The sequence below is a fragment of the Macrobrachium rosenbergii genome, chromosome 12, assembly GCF_040412425.1.
Source record: "Macrobrachium rosenbergii isolate ZJJX-2024 chromosome 12, ASM4041242v1, whole genome shotgun sequence".
NCBI classification, from domain to species: Eukaryota; Metazoa; Arthropoda; class Malacostraca; order Decapoda; family Palaemonidae; genus Macrobrachium; species Macrobrachium rosenbergii.
The window spans coordinates 111,608,024-111,631,852 of NC_089752.1; the positions used below are offsets into that span (position 1 = coordinate 111,608,024).

A 23,829-nucleotide genomic window follows, 5' to 3' on the forward strand; every position below is an offset into this window, starting at 1 on the left:
TACTGTACTTGAAACAGAATTTTGACCATTCTTTGTCTGCATGAACATAAATATCGATTAACTAACAAGTAGCGAAACAGTAAGGAAATTAAGAAAAAGGGCTAGGCTTTGCGAATCTTCTCATCATTCTTCTTCCAAACTAAAAATCTTACTGCACTCTCTCTAATCAGCTTCACTACTTTCTGTAAACGAACTTCGAGTTTCTTTCCAGACTGGTGTGTGTGTGTGTGTTACATACGAATTTTACCATACTTCAGGTGGGAAGACTAAGCTTGACTCATTCTAATGAGCATAAGACCAGTTTTCCTCCTATTTCTTGTTTTCACATTTCTTCTAACTCCATAATATAGGCATTGTGAAGTGAAGCCCTTCTTATCTATATGGGATATGGGCTATCTGTTCTTATTATAAGTACAGTTCTTATAGCTCTCCGCACACTATGATATTCTTGAAAGGCAAGACAAATGTTTTCTGACTTGTGATTTATCATATTCCTACGAATCATGTAGCAGCAGAGCTGGACTGTGCAATATTTTTCCCTCTATTTGGCATTCTTAGTATGAAGAATTCAACATACATTACTATTAACCCGTCCCCCCACCGCCCGCCTGCACACGCACACTTGCAGAGGCTACATGGCTGGTTTTCCACCAATCAGGACTTGATTTGAGTTCCAGCGGAATGAGAACGGTGTATTTCGGGTGCACACCATCTTGCATCACCGCAGAGTTTGCTGTCATGTGAAGGCCTCATGAAGGATAATGGGATGCGTGGGCTGCAAATGAGAGAGAGAGAGAGAGAGAGAGAGAGAGAGAGAGAGAGAGAGAGAGAGAGAGAGAGAGAGAGAGAGAGAGAGAGAGAGAGCGTTAATGACGTATGTATTTAATTCACAAATGCTTTGTTCTATTGTCTCCGTCACTCGGTAAAGGGGTAGAACTTAGACCAAACCTGCTGGTTGCCGGAGAAGTTGAAAAGGAACTGCAAAATGCAAAGGTAAATAGGATATAGTCACACTCATTAACGAATGGAAATGAAATAGAGTTAATATCACAATGAAAAAGAGCGGAATGCCTAACGAAGCGAAAAAAGAATTATAAGACTATCTCGTTTTGAAAAGTTATGTATACAGTATGTTTGTAAGCATGTGTGAGTGCAGTTTGATGGGGAAAGATTGTTCCTTCATTTCAGAATTAGCTGTTAAACTTTTACCATATACGAAGAAGATAGGTATCTAAATTTCAATTTTATTCACAATCTCACGCGCAAATGATCTATAAAGCATACACTGAAATACACCTAGTCAGGCTTAGGTAATCAATCTGTTCATTTCATACGACTAGCAAAAACACTTGCATTCCTTCTTAGCCTAAATGACTTCTCGAAAATCTCCTTGACTTCCACTGACTAACCATTTACTTCCTGGAGAGGACCTAAAAAAAAAGGCCATCAATTGTCCTCTGATGCTTGGTTGGGGGTTTGTACCCTCGCTATATGACTTTGGTCGTTGAGTTGCTGCCCCTGCGTGAAATGTTATTTTTATTTTTTTTACTCAATTTCCTATTTTCTTTTAAAGCCACCAGAGTTTTTATTCGACTTCTCATACATATTTCGCAAAACACAGTTTTTTTTATTGTCTATTTTACTTTCGGCCTCTTTTGTGTATGAGATGAACGACGTCAAGTTTTTATTTTTATTGTTTCTCTAATTCTCATTATTCTGAAATCAGACTTTTTATAGAAAACTACAAATCATTCTCAATTACCAGCTGTTCTAGCAGTTTCCATCTGCCTAGGCCACAGTTGTGAATATCATTAATAAACACGATGTAGAAACAAAGGAAATATATAAATACACACACACATATATGTATATATATATATATATATATATATATATATATATATATATATATATATATATATATATATGTGTGTGTGTGTGTGTGTGTGTGTGTGTGTGTGTGTGTGTGTGTGTGTGTGTGTGTGTGGTAATGCAACTTCCAAGCATTCATTTTCACCGGCTACTCTATTATAGGATTTTATTCCTATTTTCGTATAATATTCTCCCTTCTTTGAAACGAGAAGCCCCATAGAAAGAAGTCCCTTAATGGTCCGCTCTATTGTCCTCAAGTATGACGAATTTCTTTATTTTAAAAAGAAAATCAAGCGAACTCTGGTGTACACGTGAAATGCTTTAAGGATTCATTGTCTCAGAGGGTTATTTTGGCGGTGACTAAATGCATAGTCATACGAGTGCTGTAAAAGAGAGAGAGAGAGAGAGAGAGAGAGAGAGAGAGAGAGAGAGAGAGAGAGAGAGAGAGAGAGAGAGAGAGAGAGAGAGAGAGAGAGAGAACTGCAGCATTTATCACCTTTTGGTTTTAATGGAGAGAGAGAGAGAGAGAGAGAGAGAGAGAGAGAGAGAGAGAGAGAGAGAGAGAGAGAGAGAGAGAGAAAGGAACGCAGCATTTATCACCTTTTGGTCTTATTAGAGAGAGAGAGAGAGAGAGAGAGAGAGAGAGAGAGAGAGAGAGAGAGGAACGCAGCATTTATCACCTTTTGGTTTTAATGGAGAGAGAGAGAGAGAGAGAGAGAGAGAGAGAGAGAGAGAGAGAGAGAGAGAGAGAGAGAGAGAGAGAGAGAGAGAAATGCAGCATTTATCACCTTTTGGTTTTAATGGAGAGAGAGAGAGAGAGAGAGAGAGAGAGAGAGAGAGAGAGAGAGAGAGAGATTTATCACATTTTGGTTTTAATGGTTAGAGAGAGAGAGAGAGAGAGAGAGAGAGAGAGAGAGAGAGAGAGAGAGAGAGAGAGAGAGAGAGAGAGAATGCAGCATTTATCACCTTTTGGTTTTAATGAGAGAGAGAGAGAGAGAGAGAGAGAGAGAGAGAGAGAGAGAGAGAGAGAACGCAGCATTTATCACCTTTTGGTTTTAATGGTGAGAGAGAGAGAGAGAGAGAGAGAGAGAGAGAGAGAGAGAGAGAGAGAGAGAGAGAGAGAGAGAGAGAGGAATGCAGAATTTGTCACCTTCCTTTGGTTTTAATGGTTAGAGAGAGAGAGAGAGAGAGAGAGAGAGAGAGAGAGAGAGAGAGAGAGAGAGAGAGAGAGAGAGAGAGAGAGAGAGAGAAATGCAGCATTTATCACCTTCCTTTGGTTTAAGAGGAGAGAGAGAGAGAGAGAGAGAGAATGCAGCATTTATTACCTTCTTTGGTTTTAGAGAGAGAGAGAGAGAGAGAGAGAGAGAGAGAGAGAGAGAGAGAGAGAGAGAGAGAGAGAGAGAGAAATGCAGCATTTATTACCTTCTTTGGTTTTATTGGAGAGAGAGAGAGAGAGAGAGAGAGAGAGAGAGAGAGAGAGATTTATCACCTTCCCTTGGTTTAATGGAGAGAGAGAGAGGAATGCAGCATTTATTACCTTCCTTTGATTTTAATGGAGAGAGAGAGAGAGAGAGAGAGAGAGAGAGAGAGAGAGAGAGAGAGAGAGAGAGAGAGAGAGAGGGGAATGCAGCATTCATCACTTTCATTTGGCTTTAATGTGAGCGTACAGTAGCTGAAACAATGCGCTGTTTAAAATCAAAAGGAACCACTCTGACAAAAAGGACCTACATGATGCGAATGACACAACAGGAACAAAAAAGTCCGACGATCAAAAGAAAGCGGACACTACAAGAACTTCAATCCTGGAGGAATCATAAAATGAGTTAAAATAATCATGTAAATGAAACTAGGCTTACTTTTTATTGATTTTATTCCATGGAGGTTAACACAATGTGTACCTCCAACCCACCACCAATCCCTTCATAACAGGTTTAGGAGGGACAATATGTGATCTTTGTTCACAAACTTCACAGTGACAGGATTTTGGGGGGTGTTGTTTTCCCAGCATAGAGTTTCTTCATGATTTCCACTGGTGTTGTCAGGAACAGCCAGAAAAGCGTTGAAGGCAACATTTTTAGTCCTATGGGACGTTTCGGCTGTAACACAGTAACCAAATTTCCACCTAAAATAGAGGCAAAACACCAACACATAAAATTCTATACTAGTAAAGTACAAATCAAAGAAAAGTCACACTCGAGAATAATTTTGTTTATATATAAATTACGTTACCATCAATAAAGACACACTACTCAAAAAAGAAGACAACATAGTGAATTAAAACTGATACAGTTCAGTGAGTATAATAGTCATTAACAAAACTTAGAAAAACAAACTTAAGACTAGAGAAATAAAAGTTCACACACCAAATAAAACACGGGACTTAGAAAAAAATAAACAAACACGAAAACCAAGACAAGAAATGAAAAATTACGCAATAGATAAATAATAATATTAGCCTAATGACTGTTCCTGATGATTATCAGATTCCCTAGGAATCAGTCTCTACCAACTATTTTGAATGATGTTGCAAATACTGAAGAAGTTGCCACATAACTGCAGGTGAATACATTTCCAAATCTTCAAACCTGTGGTTTTATTATATGTATTACGACTGGGATACTGATGTTTAGACATAATTTACCCAAAGCTGCACAAAACAATTTCCTCGTCTCAGTAAGTGAATTTGAATACCCATGAATTTTAAGTCCTTCTTGGAGAAGTCACAGGGAAAATCCCAAGAAAACCGAACAAAGGAATCAGTGACCACATATTGTTACTCCTAAGACCGACTACAGAAGGCACATGGAATAGGGGAATACACTATTGCCACAATGCCTTCTACTACACAAAGAACAATATAGTGAGTAAAAAAGGCCCTCTCGAACGAGGCTCACAGACTGTACATTTATAGCTCTTAAGGTTTGACATGATGACAGTTGCTGTGCTCAATGCCAGGTTTCAGATTCTGTGTTGCAACGGGTTCTAGGATGGGAATTTCAGGAGGAATTTGCTGTGGTGGAGATATCGCCACCAATTCCACCTCGACGTTGTCACTGTTGCCAAAACCTAACGACCTGAGTAATATTGCCTTGGAAGACTGACGTGTTCGTACTCGACGCATGCGTCTCCTTGGCATCTCGTTGCCAGACTAACTCGTAGGTAAAAATGCCCTTTAGCAGGTGGGGAAAAAATGGAAAGGCTGTTAAGGCTAAGAATGAATAAATTTTGCGTGATGGCCAGGAAAGAAAGACTGAATAGTGGGGAAAAAATGGAAAGGCTGTTAAGGCAAAGAATGAACAAATTTTGCGTGATGTCCAGGAAAGAAAGACTGAATACTCATAAGAGCACAAGAGTCAATTTAAATTAGGCCTACTTTCAAATGCAGTAAAGTGAAACCTACAGACACTTTTTCAGCGTACAAAAGCGAAGCAAGTTAAAGCAAGGTACAAGAGAACAACGTATAAAAGAAAGAAGAATGACTCTACCGGACGTGAGGATGAGAAACTAAATCATCGTGGTGACCGAGAGACAGACATGTTCAGAAGCACACAGGAAAAGGGAAACCAAGGCGCTCAAGCACAGAACAGCGATGTACATGAGAATAAAGCAGAAAACGAACAAGCAGGCGAACCAACGCAAAAACCGGTACAGACTCCGAGCGACGCGAATGCAGAAACGTATCGCCGAAATGAGCCGGATTCGGCTGGCTTCGGCTGCCCGAGAGGGGACTGTGGGGTACATGGAGGTGCAGCTTCCGAATTCAAAAAAAAAAAAGAGATAAGGTTTTGATTGAGTATTTCTGCAAAGAACGGCACAAAATGCACTTCAGGGACAAAGTTTTTCTGGACTCACTGTCTGGGAATGAATCCTTGCGAGTGTGGTCAGGATGTTGTTCGGAGACCAAACTCCAGTGGAGTCACTCGCTTGGATATCTCACTTCAGGTCATTTCTTTTCGAAAATAAGTTGGCAAAGGAAACACGAATAAACGTCACGGCGTACATGAAAAGCTGGTAAACAATGACCTTGATCACTATAAGCACGTCTGTAGACATTGTTAATAACAATTTGAAAGATAAATGTGCACAAAACCAATGATGATTAAAACTGCAACAATGAGAAAGTAAATTAGAATGCCGTCGAAGCAATTATGATTGCAACAGACGCAAGAATACCAGTGCAACATCGAGGTAAGGAAGCGAATTCTTAAAAAAAAATGTTCTTCTGCAACAATTACAGATGCACAGATCACTTTAACTTTTTCAACCACACCAATGTCAGAAACCGTATAACCACCTTCCTGTTCTTCAGTGTCAAAAACCTTTTAAGTCTCTTATTCTGTTCAACTTGAAATCATGAATATCAGTATAAAATTCAATGGCAATGTCTGACTTAAAGATCTGACGACTGTCTAGTGGGAAATTCACTGATAATTCAAAGCCAGCAACAAGTTTACCAGGATAAACAACTATGTCTTGTGTTCTTCACTTTCTTGACAATGAACCAAACAAGATGTTAATGCAGGGTCTCTTTTCACTTACTTATGGGGGTATGCTGGGGCATCTCTGGTTGAACTACGACAGAATAAAGGTGGGCCGCCTCCTTTTCCTCCTGTATGAAGTGAAATATCACGAAAAGGATAGTAATGGCTGTTCGCAGCATCAGGTAAGAGACCAGAAACGGATACATTAGCATTGTTGGATGAACTGAGAATGGACTGGATTTCGAACAACGAAACGCAAGTTTTATTTTCGGATGCAAGGTCACTTATCAGTGTGCACGGAAGGAAAAGCTCGCTCGAAGGCGTAGTTTTCGCTTCTGCGGAGATGAGATGCTTCTTCCTCGGACGGGAGAAGAACACCGCGGTGGTCTGGTGTCCTTCCGCGATGAGACTCGGGACAAAGGAATGTGTAACCTTTGCCGTAGCGGGTATCACTTGTAGACGTGACGTCCGCTTCTCTCTCTCTCCTTGATATTCGAATGACTGTGAAGGGATTCCACGATGAATTATCTGCGGAAATGGAGATGAGGTGATAATTTGCCGTGATTTGTGAGATGACATTTTTGCTTTACAATTTTAATACACTCCCAACTGAAAAAGAATGATTATAAAAACAAGAGAAATTGTCAAAAAATAAAACACTACAGCTGGTTATAACTCGAACCACATTTTAAGATTCGGCTACTTGAGCATGATGAAAGTATACGTTTTATATCGCTGGACAGACGCTGTTTATCTACGTAAGATTAACTTCAGACATTTATTCTACTTCTCAATACAAAAATCCTCAAAGGGAATAAATGTTTAAGAAGTGGCCCAGAGGACACTCTAGAAAATCTCAGTGTGTTTCAATGTTGGACAAAAATGAAGACGAACTGGTATCAAAAGAGGTAGGTCTAAGCCACAATTGCTTACCTGGAGGGGAAGGAAGGTGACTATGTCTACCAGGTGGTTTTGGAAGAATGCTTTAAACAGGAGGGAGGGACACTGCTTTTATAGCCACATGGATGGCTGGCAATGGTTATCAGTTCGTATTTTCTTGACTTGATGTGACTTCTTACTGCTCGTAGAGGTCCGGATGAGTCGCCTTTTTGCTTAAAAAGTTGACCTCACAAACAACAGAACCAAAAATAGAAGTATAGAGACCTTACTAAGCTTCTGTTGATTAAAATATGGCGTTAAAAATACGTAGAAAATAAATAAAAAAGCGGCTGGATCCCTCCACCTTCGGCCGAAAAGTAGGGGTCCACAAGCGGTAGGCTAATCAAGCTCTACCATTCGTGAGCTGGTTTCGGCCAGTGCTTCCAACCAGTGGAACCGTGGAATTCGGACCTCACTCAGTTGTGAACGTCGGTCTGAACGAAGAGTAACCGACCACCTATTTCACCAACTTCGGTGTCACCAAGAAATCTCAAGTGGGTGTTAAGGCACCAAAAGCACAGTTTTGAAAATTTCCCAGAGCTGGACGCCAAGATTGAGTTATGCAGCATTTTCCCGTGGTTAAAGATGCCTTCCGCTGTTGTCTAGCAACGAGATAACCTTTATTTGGTCTGTCAGTTTTTATCCAGTCAGTTCTGCCATAGATGAAAGAAAGGGGATATACAACGAAAAATATAAAACAAGACGCGGCTCGAGAGATAATTTCAAGACGTATTTCACCCGTTAAGCCTAATGCCCGTTCTGGGGTTAAGGGGTACCTTTGCTGGAGTCAAGAGGTTTTGACGGTAACTTTTATTCTTTTAGATATTTATATAAGTTTTTCTCTTTATAAAAAAGCTTTTACTGCGAAAACGTTGAAGGAGACTGATAAGAAATTTTGTAGTATGGCCAGCATTTAGTTTTTGACAAACTAATCATGACCTTGAACGATCGACTAAAATTCAAGCATTTAGTACGACTGACAGAATATTTGGTTGCGCTCTTGTCTCAAGAGATATTCATTTCTCTCTAGAGGATAATCTTATGTTACGTATTCAGCTCTCGGAATATTTGAATTTTTGATAGCAACATATTCTGTTACATATTCTACTAAGAAAACTTTCAATGTTGTCATAAAACGCCTTTAAAATATAAGAAGGAAGTTTTTTTTTTACACGAAACTTCTAAAAACTCCCACACAGTTGTTAGAAGATCAGTTTAGAAACTGTTGTACGTATTTAGTAAAGGGACTTTTACAAGAAACTTTAATCAGCTCTAGAAATTATTCGTTGTTATTACGTAAATCTCTTGTTCAGCTACTGAAAAATCTTAGTACTTCAAAAATAGCGCGTTGGGATTCATTAAGGTGCAGAAGGCGTTTAAAAGTAATATCTATAAGAATTTCGAAGCTGAGTTCACATCCGTAAACCCTCTTGCTATACTGAATTGAATATGAATATAGAATTTAGGCCAAAGGCCAGGCACTGGGACCTATGAGGTCATTCAGTGCTGAAACGGAAATTGACAGTAAAAGGTTTGAAAGGTGTAACAGGAGGAAAACCTCGCAGTTCCACTACGAATCAGTTGTCAGGAGAGGGTGGAAAGTAAGATGGAAGAAAGAGAATATGAAAGGAGGTACAGTCAAAGTAACGAAAGGGGTTGCAGCTAGAGGCTCTTGCTGTACTGGGCGCCGGGTATGTAATGAGGCTTATTGCTGTGGTATAGTCTAGAAAGTTTTAGTACTAATTTGGAAAACCTTTTGAGACACAGTTGCATCTTGGAAGCCTTAAGAGCGCAGACCGGAAGAAGACTTTTTACATCTTTCGGGAAGACGTTTTGAAACATTTCATTCTTTATTGAACTTCGCTTCCTCGGGGAAATGAGTCATGTTTCAGCCAACGAAAATGTTCGAACATAAGTTAACATTTCCTCGTTATGTGTGTCTAGACCCAGAAAATATAAAAAGTGAAGTGAATAAAATGGTGTTCTTCATTCAAGGATTTCGAATATGGTATTTTCCTTTGATTCATAACATTGATAACCAAAAACATTTTTTTTAAGAGGACATTCTCCCGTGTGTTTTAGGAAAGTGCAAATCATTTCTGTCAAAATAGACTTTGTTTTGTTGGCAGATCTACAAAGAAACCTGGATACTTCTTCAGATACTGAAGTCTTTAAAGCTGAAGTCCGTTCTTTTGTGAGTTCTAGTTTAGAGAAAAAAAATTATTCTTTATTATGGGGTTCTTATCACGTTTCTAGAGATCAGGAACTTCTAAATCTCAGCGAGAATTCTCATTTTATTTTCCGTGCATTCGACGCTAAAATATTTTCACCCCGTGTGAGGAAATTAATTGTGTACTATTTATTTGCATTTTTTTGCAGTTTTTAGGTATAAAAAACTGGGAAAAAAATAGTTTTATATTTCTGTCAGCTCTTGAAGGTAATTAAGACTTTAGGAAACGTGTTTCGTCTGGCATTCAGTCTAAGTTTTGCTTGTGCATTATAAAGACTTTTACTCGATTCTGAGGCGCTTAAATCATTTTCAGAGGCTCTGAATACTTACGAGAAGACCCTTTAGAGTCTTCCCGTAAAGCATAGTAAGGAGATGAATTTTAAATTCATCGGAGAAGGAACTATTTCTGATTATATTAGTTGAATTTTTCCCTCAAATTTGGATATAAAAGTAATTTTCATGCGTCCTAAGATCTTGAAAACTGATTTTTGACAAAAAAGGGTCTTCTATCGCGAGTACTGTTTTGCGTATGTTTAATTAAATATGTAATTTGTGATTACAAGTGTTATTTTTAAGCCTTAAACTCTATTGATAATCTCCCAGTTGTAGCCGATTTATAGAGCTTATTAATAAACAATTTTGCTCATTTGTGTTTTCAAAGTATATTCCTCCGCTCTTTTCAATCAGGGATTACCGGTATCTTTGCTATCAACGCTCGTTTAAGATGCTCAGAACTCTGTTGTCTTTTCTCATTCAAGAATTGCTCAGACGTTTATCAGCTATTCTTGTTCATTATCTATTGCCATTTAAGAATTGCCCAAAACTGTATTGTCTATTCTTACTGAAGAATTGCCCAAAACTGTATTGTCTATCCCTATTGAAGAATTGCCCGAAACTATATTGTCTATTCTCATTGAAGAAGTTCATAGAAGTGTATTGTTCATTCTCATTTAAGAATTGCTTAGAACTTCATAGTCTGTTGTCATTCAAGAATTGCCCATAACTGTACTGTCTATTCTCATTAAGAATTGTCCAGAACTGTTTTAACTATTCTCATTCTAGAATATCCCAGAACTTTATTGTCTATTCTTATTTAAGAATTTCCCAGAAATTTATTGTCTATTGTCATTCAAGAATTTCCCAGAACTGTATTGTCTATTCTCGTTAAGAACTGTCCAGAACTATATTGACTATCCTCGTTCAGGAATTACCCAGAACTGTATTGTCTATTCGAAATAAGCATTGTCCAGAACTGCGTCAACTATTCTCATTCTAGAATATCCCAGAACTTTATTGCCTGTTCTTAAAAATTGCTCAAAAATTTGTTGTATATTCTCATTCTAGAATTTCCCAGAACTGTACAAACTACTCTCATTAAAAATTGTCCAGATCTGTATTGACTTATTCTCATTTAAGCATTGCCCAGAACTTTATTGACTTTTCATTTAGGAATTGCACAAACTGGCAATGGAAAATGTTCATAAACCCACCTAAGACCATTCTCCTCTCTTCTATTTGACTGCTTGTGAGAATGAACACACGAAAGGCGGAAATAAAACTCATCTTGAAACCATTACATTGCTTTTATTAGCTCCTTTATACATCGGTTTAATCCAAGGCTAAAATACATCCGTCTTTTCCTCTTATTTTGGCGATAGTAGACATAACGACGTCGACATCTTATATATATACTTTTTTTATTTCCTAAGGACTAAGTTATACATTCCTCTCCAAAACAATGGACAAGACGTCACTTCGCAACGTTACTTTTCCACACAGGTAAGCAGCGAGTCTAACTCTTAACGCGTTACTTTGGCACTCATATAATATGCACGCGCCTAAATTCTATGCTGGGAGAGAACAGAAACATGGGAGGTCAAGCAGTGAAATACTTGCGGGCGTCTTAGCCCCTTCTCGTGTCTGTACAAGATCCAGATGACGTTGAGGTTCAAAGACCTCTGTGTTTACTGACATTTCGAAATTTTAATGGGTATACCAGAGGCCGGAGTTAAGCGCGAAGAGTATATTCCTGTGAATACCTCTGATTGGTGTTAGGAAAAAGATGGCATACAAGACACTAGAAGTTAGTGAGACATGCTAAGTAAGTTAATGGCAGACAAACAGCATTACAAAAACTATTACCTCTATAGAGGTTTTGACAACTTAAGAGGTATCCCTCGTATTGCGCAAAATTAAGAATGTCAGGGACTAAAAAAAAAAAAAGAAATAACTATGATTGTCATAGAAAAATGACGCGTGAGTTACGTTGGTACCATTTTCCCAAAAGCGAGGAAGTGTTGACCTTTGTCAGAAATAGCTTGAAAGTTTAGCACCTCCCTTGTCACTGATCAAGTCTTATCCTAAGGGGATTACAAGGGACTTTTGCAGCTCAGCTAGAAACATTCGCGTGTATCAGAACCCTAAGGTGACAATGTTACAGAGTTATTATCATGAAAACTCTTGCCTTTGTATGTCAAGAAACCGCAGAACAGCTTCGGCTTGCGAAATGTGTATACATATACATGCGTCAGTATGTATATGTATATACCTTCGTACAATACAGCATCGAAGATAAGTTATAATCCAAACTACAGTAGACAGTCGGCAGCTGCGTTGCAGTGACTGCAAGGTTTAAGAATATCTGTCAGGGTATTGCCCGAGCTTATTCTAAAGCAGCTGCTAAGGGTCTACTGCCAAATCAGAACAAAGAAACATGGAAACTGTCTACACAGGCCTTCCAAACAGTGGACAGCCGTTCATCAGAGCTGAGCTGTGTACCTGGAAGCGAGAAACTCTCTCGGGTCTGCGCTCCGATGAAAATTCTCTCACACCCGGAGAAATGATCCAGGGATCCATGATTCATCCTTCGGCAGATGGTAGCGTCAAATAACCACTTTCAAAACCGAAACTCAAACGGTGAAGGTTTGTTACCTCTGGGGTAAATTTGTGGAAGGTTAACAGTTGAAGTGGTAATGTTCTTTGGAATAATATTCAGCTTAGAAACTTAGCTTTCAAATAAGAACAGGTTTCGGGAATGTGAAATTCACGTGGTAAAGAATGCATCAGCAGATTCTTGAATTGAAGAAAGGAGTCAATTTTTGGGGTTTTTAATATTCCTTGGATAAGCGGAGTTAACATATCCTAATGTAGGATGCTTTCGTATTTACCTTCACAAAATACAAACGAGAAACTGATTTAAAATACAAATACACTGAAATTTACTATTACATTTACCATTAACTATCTAAGTATAGATGTATATTTTCATACTAGTTTCATAACACGAATTATATGTTTTACAATACATTCTTCAAAGGTCAACTATCAACAAGATATGAGATTTTCATAAATAATAAAAAAATATTTCTAATGGTTTTTTTTAAATTTTAGGAGCTCACGACCTGAGATCCACACGTGCACACTCAGAAAATATGTTTTTAAGGAGAGAAGTATATTTTCTTCAAGATAAAAACAACGAGGAAAAGAAGAGAATAAGTCTAAACATGAAGAAACGCACATGCTTGCTGGGCAAAGGAACTAGATATCAAAGCAGTTCACCTTTTTGGGAGGAAAATGCATAACACAGAATAACCAAAGCTGTGCTCCCGTGATAATTTTTTTCCCCAGCAAGATGGGTGCTTGCAGGCCCACCTAGATTTCATTTAAGTTTTTTTTTTTCATGATGCAAATAACCGTGATGATAAACCAGTGTAGTAAAGGAAATCAGTTCAATGAAACTTATGTTTATAAACTAGTCTTCTGAGTAACCTTCAGTTACAACATTACGGCCTTATCAGAAGTACCAGTTTCATGTTATCTTAAAAATAGTGATTATTTTTTTGTTACAATTCTATAGGCCATTCCCTTTTCATTAAAGTTACCATGAAGCCCTATAAGTTGAGAGGCCTTGTTAGTTAAAATTAAGTAAGCATTAGTAATTAGAAACATTAAACTAAACTAAAACTGAAGGTCTTGACTATCTCGAGAACGGCGTTAGAATTTTTCAGACTTAAAAACCAAATACGAAGATGTAGAAGAAACGCTATCACTTTTCCAACCCTCGAGATTCCTCTGGGCGTTAGCGGGGATCTCCAGAGGAAGGCCTATCAGTCAGTTCCCCAATAAGCCTATTGGCCCCCTTGGGAAGTCCCAGAAGACGTCCCCCCTCTGCTAGATTGAGGACCCACGGCTTCCTCCAGCATTCCCGGAAGACTGTCTTATTTCAAACTTGGTTTAAAGAGTTATTATTTGGTTACTACTTCCTGTAATTCAGTTTGATAGTCCTTCCTGGGGTTCGGGAACTTAGAACTGACTGTAATTTCAACCTTCATTTTCGGAATGTGATGCAACAACTGGCTAATCGGATCCCATGTCTTCGAGGAATACCAAGAAATAAGAGCACAGTTGTGTGTTTTTTTTTTTTTTTTTTTTTTTTTTTTTTTTTTTTACGTTAGACCAAATCAAAATCATTATATGAAGCACTCCTTTTGGGGGTTCCGGAGGGAGCCTAGGGGCCCTAGTTCATCAGAGGGTGGCCCCTTCTGGTGCTTCCTAGGGAATCTCGGGCCTATGTTTCTCCAGAATGGGTTCATCCTCGGGCTCCCCTGGGTTTGACTGAGGGGTCCTCTTCCCGAGGTTCCCAATGAAACCATGAAAATCTTTAGGGGTCCCGGAAGTGACGACTTACGACATCGGTATCCTAAAGGGTTAAGCAATATGCTTTGTTTATCCAAACAACTCATTTTTATATGTTTAAAATGATGGAAACATTTAATTATAGGAACGAGAATTTTTCCTTTTTCACTCACTGTTTCATGCTCAGCAATAAAATATAAGATTTCAAATAAGCTATAATGACGTTAGTAATCCACCTCGTCACGCACGTCCGCCTTCGAGAAAGAATTTCATCAAAGTCGAGGCCTTCAGAAATGATGTTTCATTTCCAGGGAATGAGTTATTCCGAGCAGCCTCTGATACATCAGTGTCTAAAGGCAAATGTCAGTTAGTCTTTAGTTAGTGAGGATTACCAAACCATTACCTTCACAAGATATTCAAGTTAAATAAGTTAGCGTAAATATGTTTTTCTTAATCGAAAATGACCGAAGACTTTCTTCAGTAGTAGACGCTGCCTGAGAGACATTCAGAGAGCTTACATTTTTAGGAAGCTCTAGAGAGCAACTTAACTAGTAGAATTTCAGTTAGATCCGCCAGTTTTGTAAAGTTCAACTACTTTCGATGGAATTACGAACACCTCTGAAATTCATTAATGTTTTAGATAAAATGAAAGATTAATCGTTAGTGAAAAAAATAAAATTATACATGATTAGGAAATAAGAATTTTTTATAAATAAATATATCATGTTGTTTAAAAGAAAAGGAAATGAGCAAATCGAAAATATCAAAAACGTACACTACCATGTTTATTTTGAAATAACTGTAATGACTGTTACATTTGACCTTGATCAAAAATATCGAAAACGAATACTGCCTTGTTTATTTTGAAATAATTGTAGTGACTGTTACATTTGATCTTGATCTACCTTTTCTTCGGTGGAAAAACAATAAAAAAGTTACTCGTGCCGTGACCTGAAGGTACCCTTTCCTGTCCGATGGATCCTCTGTCACAAATTACGTGTTTTTTTTTTATTGTCCTTATTTCAACAAGGGCGAGGCGGAAAGGGAGTCGTGTACATACTGAAAGGATACTTCCTTCAGTACAATAATATTTCATTTCATGAAATAATTTTGTGGAGCTAAAATCCTCTTTCTCTTCCTCTCCCTCCTCCTCCTCCTCCTAATAATAATAATAATAATAATAATAAAAAAAAAAAAAAAAATAATAATAATAATAATAATAATAATAATAATAATAATAATAATAATAATAATAACGACATTCGTCTAAGATAATATTTTTTTCAGTATAATTTAGTGTTACAATTCCTGCTTTGTTTCTTCTGTACCTATATTAATACCAGTGCTGAAAGCGTTTTATAGGACGCATAAAAGTAAGTAGAAGAACACTTGCCATAATACTTTTCCGCTCGCATAACACAAATATTAATAACAAATACGGTGCGAATGATCGGGGAATAGTATTATCCATCTACGGAGACAATATAAATTAGGTATACATGTTTTAATTGAGGGATATTGGAGATCTGGAATAAGATGTGAAGTGATAAAGATTTGTTTCGTTTTCATCGCCTGAATGAAGGGAAGTGATATAAGCAACTTCTGCAGCATCATACGAGCTCTGTGAAACCTCGCAATTTTCATTCCGAAATTCGGGAATATTCATCATTTGTCCGGCATAGCAAGGAATCCCCAGACATAATGAGTTTGATCAAATACTTGCCAATTCCCAACGCAGATTCCCGCAAGATCTGAGAACGCCACGACGGTGAATATGGAAAATGTAGAAGATAACATAATAAAGATATGACCTCATCTGTCGTGCTCGTAAAACACCAATTGCTTCGAAAATATAATCCCCAATCACATGACAACACGATCACTCATTACCCCCTTCCCCAGTCTACCGCTCCTCAGTTCTTCTCCTTCTTCTTCTTCTTCTTCTTCCATCCGAGAAAGCCTTTTGGAAAACCCTCCGAGGGAAGAAGTGTCGTCTTCATCCCCTTTTACATCGTTGGAATTGTTGCTCCACACTGATGGCAGGAATTGCTCCTTCCGTTCATCTGGCGCGTCGAATGTCGAGTTTCGGCTTCGGGCGAGGAGGAGGAGGAGGAGGAGGAGCACTCCTCCTCCAGGTCGGCCTCGTTGATGGAATCGTCGAGGGTGACCCCCTTCAGGTCAGGGACGGATATTCCGTCGTCTACACTCTTGGAACGTCGTCGGCTTCGGGGACTACACATGTCGTCGGTTTGAACAGCTGTGTGTTGCGAAGAGAGAGAGAGAGAGAGAGTGCCATGGAGTGTCTGGTTTTCACGTACACGGACAGTCATGAATTTACGTACACACTCACGTAGATGTGGGCATGAACTGCCTTACAAGGTCAGTCGTACTTTCATACGTACACACACACCCTTGGGGGTATACATGCATACATGCATGCATACATACATACAAGTCAAAGCAAGTGACTGCTGCATGGTGAAATTATACGAAAAATTGCACTCTTATTTATACTCTAATTATATTCTTAATTATATTTATTATATATATAACAATTATATATCTATATACAGTATATATATATATATATATATATATATATATATATATATATATATATATATATATATATATATATATATATATATATATATATATATATATCATACACACGTATATGTATTATATACACATATATATAATATATATTTTATATACATATACATACACAAACACATATATATACATATATATATATATATATATATATATATATATATATATATATATATATATATATATATATATATATGTTAGTTCTAAATAGCCGTGTGACGACCAGATGTTGATGTCTTTCATAGAATGAGGTTTTCTTAACCACCAACAACAATAAAATATATATATTATGTCTCTAAAATATTTATATATCTCATCTCTAAAATATATACTTTATCTCTAAAATATTTATGGAGAGCAGAGCACTAGAGTCAGACATGAAATCTGGAAAAGGTTTAAATGAGGGAATTCAAACGTATACTTACTAATAATTGCTGGAAAATAAAAACTATGTTTTTATGCAAAAGCAACCTTCATCTTTTTGTACCAGAAAAGCGATGAAAGGGGCTGAAAGATATCGCAGAAACAGAGTAATTTTGAAGATAATTCATTCAAGAGGGAAGGACAAGTGAAGAAGACAGCGTCAGTATTCCCTTCTCTCCTGTGTGTTCCCAGGATAAAAACATTCTGTTCTTAATCGGACTTACTTTTCTAGCTTGATGACGGTGCGCGAAAACAGGTGTCCCAGGTGCGCAGGTGGTAAACTTGCGTGAGATTACAGACAAATAACCGAGAAAAGAAAATACATATGAAAAAAAGGGCATTCAAAGTAAGATAAACGTTCTAGTAGTTGAAACATATGACAAACGAAATCATAAAAAAAAACTGAATGTTGTTCAGATACTAAGAAAATAGAAATAAGACAACATAAGAACTCAGAGGTGGTTAAAGTATTTCATTATACAATTCAGGAGCCAATGAATAAACAGAGCCAAAAATGTGCAAGATTTTCCAATTGCTAAAGCATAAGCCAGCATAAGTCTCCTTACCTTTGATTTAGCAGATAGTATGCCAAGCACCGTCCTCTGAATTAACAAAAAAAAAAAGAGGAAAAAATAATGGCAAAAATAAAAATAAATGACAATACTTAAGAGAAAATCTAATAATGCTTTGAGGCAGAAAGCAAGCAGATATGGCAACAAATATAACAAAAGTAGGGAGGGGCAAAATATATGAACAAAAAATAGAAAAAAGAACATGGAAACATAAAGGAATGATAATCTATGAAAATGCAGTCGTGCTATTCTATAAAGCAATTGCAAAGGAAAAATTTATTATTGGAACCAAATGATCTATAAATTTACATCGGATTTCTATATTTCGAAAACGAATGCAACAAAAAAAGCAGACTGGATCACTATAGAGCAAAAAATAGAAAATAAAAAAAATAAAAACGGTGAAATTTTTCGTGAATAACAAAAGAAACAAAGACTTTAAGAAATACAGTTGATATTTAAAAATGTAAACTTTCCAAGCATTCAGCAGAAACTAATAAATGAAACACGAAACTATCCTTACCCGTGAAGCAGAAGTTATCCTCGACCATGGCTTTAAAGATAAAGGGAAATAATTAATGAAACAACAGAAATAGTAAGACTAGATTAAGTGCGTGAATGAAAAGCTGTTTCTTTGAGATGCGTAACAAATAAAAAGATTTACGAGGAATACAAAAGAAATAAAGAAAATCTGACGTACAAAAATATTATCAACAGACACAGAAAATCAACTTAGGTTGTGAACAAAGAGGGCTTGTATGCAGTGACTGGAATTCAGCGTGAACTAAAATCATGGAAAGGGTCATATGATATTTTCCACTTATTTTCTTTTTATCAAAGGTCTAGAGCGTTCTTAAGTATTAACCATTCCTGATCATAAGAGCCTTTAAAGAAATTTCTCTAACTTGCTGGCAGGTTTTATAGCAGTTACTACCTGCTAATATATGTCGACAAACGAAGCATCATTTTAAAATCGTAAACACCAATGTATCGCCTTCACCTCTTAGCTCAAGTAAGGGAAAAGTTGATGCTTCTGAAGTTCCTCTACAGCAGTGGTTCTTAATCTCTTTATAAAACCACGCCCCCCTCTAAGAGTTGGTCCTTCCCTCCACGCCCCCCTTGCATCTATGAGTAAAATTCCCTCCCAGACTTAAAGGAAAAAAAAAAAAGAGATAGAGAAGGGGTGTTTTATTCTTTTGGGAATGAATGAGTGAGATGCTTGATACTGTTTCTTAGCGACTCTTGTTAAGAGAATAACGATTATAACTAGATTATTTTTAATTTCTCTCTAGAGCTCGCGCCCTCCAGGTTGAGAACCACTGCCCTACAGCGTCCTGATCAGACGAGAGGGTTACACATTGCGAATATGCCAGCTTTTGAAATCTCACTTCTACAAGACCTGCAATCCTGTAAGAAGAATTACGGGACATCGGCTCTCCGGTCAGGTGCTCTAGATATGCTTAGATTTTCGACCAGCAAAGCTGCAAGAACAAAGAGGAAAGAGGGACGTTTGAGAGTAGAAATCCACTTACCAATTACAGTCCTCTTGTCTTCCTTGGGGCTGTTCGGGTGTGGTAAAGACGTCAACAAATGAGGAACGAAAGGAAAAGGGAAAACTTAGTAAACTACAGGAGGCTCCTGAACTGACCAAATATATAAACAAGTAACTGAAGAAAGAGGATAAGTTAAATCAACTGAACAAATTAATCAGAAATGTTAAACTTTGTTATGAGGTAATATAAGATGAATTTGATTTATGAGAGTAACTTATTGATAAAATCCAGTATGATAATAAAGAATATATAACAGCAATAACTAAAGAAACTAATTCATAGTAAATCAACATACACGCGTATATATATATGTGTGAATGCGTGTGTATGTGTATATATAATATATACATGCATGTGTATGTATATAAATTGGTAATGGTCTGTGTTTGTATGTAATATATGTAAGTGTCTCCGGCTGCAAAGATGGATGCATCCGTTTGAATGTTTATAAACCGTAGGATTACTTACACGTCGGAGGCGGTTCCATTCGAAATCTGGGCACCGCTTGCGCCATTCTCGTCATCGTCGTCGTCTGTTATTTGAAGAGAGACAAAAAGAGAGGGAAAATTAAAGAAAACACCGAGGCAAAGGGAGAAGAGACTGAAGAAAGGGAAGGAGGGAGGACCCGGTACCTGAATCCAGCATTTCGCCGCGCTCGTAGTACTCCTGCGCCTCCATGCTGTTCTCCCGCATGGTGGGCATCCCATTAGCCGTCTTGGCCGAGCTGACCAGCGTCGTGACCAGATCCATCCTGGAGTCCAGGGAATACTGCTTTCCAGCCATCAGCATCCCCTTGATTCGTCGCCGCATTGCTGGAACGAAAGGCACCGGTCCCTACTTTTTTTGGGGTGTTGGAGGTTTATTGAAATAGGGCGCTTGACTTTAAAACTCGGCTGAGATGGTGGATGGCTCAGGGGTCGAGGGGGAATTAATTGCTAATGTCACGGGAATCTGACATTCACTTCAAGGCGGGGGTTTCCTGTTTTGATGCATCCGATGATTCTAGATTCAGGTTTGAGTGACAACTTACGGAATGGAATAATGTGATGTTTCACTGTCTTCCACAACGAGCACATTTATATTTAATCTAATTAATCAGTTGGAAAAAGACCTTTTTAATTTTTCTTTTATCCCAAGTTAAAACCTTAACGATAACGATAGTCAAGGACTCATGAAAGCATAGGGAGCACATTAACATAGTTCGATTTCTATTTAATAGTGCCTAAAAGAACCTGATGTTCTTTGAGTGATATATATGAGACAGACGTGTCTTTCATGCATCTAAAAAAGCAACGATTAAAGCGGAGGGTGGGAGGTGGACTGTGAGTTTCCACCGAACTCAAGACAGAACCTCACTTTCATTCTGTCTCTGTATATCTGGTGGTTTTCTCTGCCAGAATTACAGAGGGAAGCCATTGCTACAACGAATGAATAGTAGAATGAGGTAGAATGCCTTAAAAAAAAAAAAAAAAAAGGAGTTAAAGGTGATCTAACCAAAAGGGACAGGTTTCTAGGAACTTTGCTAAACCATACAGGAAACCACATAATTCGCTTATGACTGAAATGCACGGAAATCAAAAGACAAAAGAATTTGGTGTCTGGAAATATATAAAAAAATGTATTGGGTGATATAAGAGAATTGAAAAAAAAAAAGAATTAATCACCATGACTAAAACATAGACAGTTTTGAAGAGAAAATGTGGCCAATAGACCTTAAGAAACTCATTGATAACAATTGAGGATTACTAATCTACTGGCAAGTTCAGGGGTCTGATTATGGCTGGGTATAACGTACCCTAGCAAGATGTGAAATGCTCTTTAAAAGGTAAGCGTTTGATTCATTAACTGATGCTCTGAGATGTGTTATATAAGTGAAAGGTGGCTCAGATAGAAAATTTATAAAATATGAGGACTGAATTATGCCTTGAGTGACGTAACTAAAGATCTAACGAAAATGAGAGGTATAACAGATCATCAGGATGGTCAATATGATAACAAAATGTCGCAACAAATATCTGATAAAAAGCCTACGTGGGGACATATGAAATCATGCATCTTTGACAGAAATGAGTACTGTTGGTTTTTTATCCTGAAAAGGAAAATAAAAGTAATCGAACATGCACCATAAAAGCAGGAGAGAATATTTGATAATAAACAAACAACGAAAGACAGTTCGAGGAGGATTTCACAAGTGGCGTGTTCTACACAGAGACGAAGACATTCTCGTCTAAACGTGCAACTATTGCCATCATGCAAGAGGGACGACGGAAGACGAGGTATCGTGCAACTACCGTCAATGCGCACAGAAAAAAAAAGAACACGAAAAGAGACGAATGTGATAACAAAAGACGTGAAAATGACATTTATAAAAAAAAGTAGAACGGAAAGTTGCGCAAATTCGAGGAGCATTCCACCGACCTATCTACCAACGCATACCTTTCCCAGGCGAATCTTGGACATCCAGTTTGAGTTGCTGCAACTTCTTAGCGAATTCGAACAGGACGTCGCTGTTGTCAAAGATGGCAGCGAATGATCCGTTGACGATCTTGGGGGACATGGGCGAATTGGCCAACAGCAGCGAGGTGCCAAAGTCTGGGTTCTTGCGAGTGTCTACAGGTGTCGCGCATCGGGGTGCATTGAGGAAATGCAAATTGGTCAACCCACAGAGGGAGAGAGGAATTCGATGGGATTTTATGACAAGAAACTAAAGGTAAGGCAAGTCAGTTTCAACGCATGGAAACTGTTTGCTGGCTAAGCTATTAAAAACTAAGAAAATTAACCCCTGAGTCTGACTTGAAGAGTTAGTAGCAATAGCAAACGAAAGTGATTCAAGTCAACGACGCAAATTGTCATTGCAGGAAAGATAGGAATTTGATTGATCATTATCTTATCCGGGCGTTGGAGATAGAAAAAACTGGAGAGAAATATCATGGTCAGAGATCGCGGAGGTTATCTGGTGTTACCTAGATTAATGGAAATTTCAGAGCTTTCTTCGAATAAAACTTCCCATGAATTTTATTAAAAAGACAGAATAACAAAATTTGTAGGCTATCGTTCATCGCGGAAGACTTTTGTTCCTATCTTATACGAGGTGCCGTCATCATAGGTTGTAAGGATTGTTTATAAGTTACTGTTATCACTATAATACAGTACTGGGCATGAGTGTGGAATCCGTTTAAATATACAGCCACGCTATTATTATCGGGAATGTAATGTCTGATGGCAAAGTACTGGCAAGGGAAAAAATTATATTTTAATCTACTGTAATTCTGTTGTTTGCATAAAATTATAATTATAACCATAACCAAAGAATATATATATATATATATATATATATATATATATATAATATATATATATATATATATATATATATATATATATATATATATATATATATATATATATATATATATATATATATATATATATATATATATATATATATATATATATATATAGAGAGAGAGAGAGAGAGAGAGAGAGAGAGAAAGCGATTCAGCCAATACTTGCCCTTTAGGAAGACTCGAGTTCTGTGTTCCTCTCCTGCTGGCGTCTGAGAGAGAATCTCGGAAGCTGTAGTCCTGATGATGCTCCAGTCGCGAGTCAGATCCTCGACGGTGGTGTACTGAGACGTCACAGTGAACCTGGAACATAGAGAGCAAGTTTTAAGGAGAAGTGTCAAGAAAGGTCGCGGAAACTATGGCGTGCACCTAGGGCATTCATTTCACCTCCAAACGCACCATCACATGAACACGCAGCAAATGATTCTATAGGAGTGTATTTTTCATCAGCTAAATGACAGTAAAACGAATAGGCACTCAATCACAAAAGTTTTACAGTTGTCATGAAATACAGAGTCAATGTGAAATGTCCAAGAATGCTTAGATTTAAATCAAAAGAAGGGGCCCGACTATCATTTAAGACAAGACCACTTCACTGATTCCCTGCCCGTACACGGGATGCTTTTAGTGGAAAGTGGCCGGCCACTAAAATAAAAGTGGCCGGCAACTAAAATAAAAAATGGAACACAATCGTTTGTATGGAAGATCAAGTGGACGACACTATAAGAGTGGTTACGAAGTGGCTACCAGGTCTATTTCTAGGCCACACCACTGTACGAGCTGATATTATTAGCTGGCCACCAAGTGGCTGACCACTTAGTGGCCAGCCACCTTCCACTAAAAGTGTCCAAAGTGCGGACAGCCTAAGATGCAGGCCGAAGGTAACCTTGATAGATGCCAATGACACAAACCTTATGACGTATTTCCCCTTGAGGGAGGCAGGGACGCAGTGAACTTTGCCCTCGGAGTTCATCTTCTTCAGTAGCTTTTCCGTCAGTTCGTTCTCACCCTTCAGCCTGAAGACAACCAAGCCCAGGTGCCGAACTGCTGGGATCTCGAACCTGGGGTCAGATCTCACGAAAGCCTCGAACTTGGCTGCCAGTCGCACGCTCTGTTGAGGAGACATTTAGAATGCAAAGTTGTTTACTTAAATGAAGGACGTAA

The 23,829-nt window shown here is 38.0% G+C and overlaps 1 protein-coding gene across 8 annotated transcripts in view; it reads right to left on the reverse strand.

Moving 5' to 3' along the window:
* Window positions 1-11,086: 11,086 nt before the first annotated feature.
* The window catches only part of Hdc (histidine decarboxylase), a 291,191-nt gene continuing 278,448 nt past the window's right edge, over window positions 11,087-23,829 (reverse strand). For 3 of the 8 annotated variants that reach the window (XM_067112750.1, XM_067112749.1, XM_067112751.1), the window contains 5 exons: window positions 23,577-23,776; window positions 22,835-22,968; window positions 21,758-21,931; window positions 19,954-20,133; window positions 11,087-16,414 (listed from right to left, as the gene is read on the reverse strand). In XM_067112750.1, coding sequence (XP_066968851.1) covers window positions 16,164-16,414; window positions 19,954-20,133; window positions 21,758-21,931; window positions 22,835-22,968; window positions 23,577-23,776 — 939 coding nt within the window. In that variant the 3' untranslated portion in view covers window positions 11,087-16,163. Of the gene's footprint in view, window positions 16,415-17,420; window positions 17,478-17,762; window positions 17,799-18,291; window positions 18,322-19,300; window positions 19,330-19,789; window positions 19,854-19,953; window positions 20,134-21,757; window positions 21,932-22,834; window positions 22,969-23,576; window positions 23,777-23,829 lie in introns of all 8 variants that reach the window. The other 5 variants (XR_010854712.1, XR_010854711.1, XM_067112753.1 and 2 more) reach the window with 3 other exon arrangements.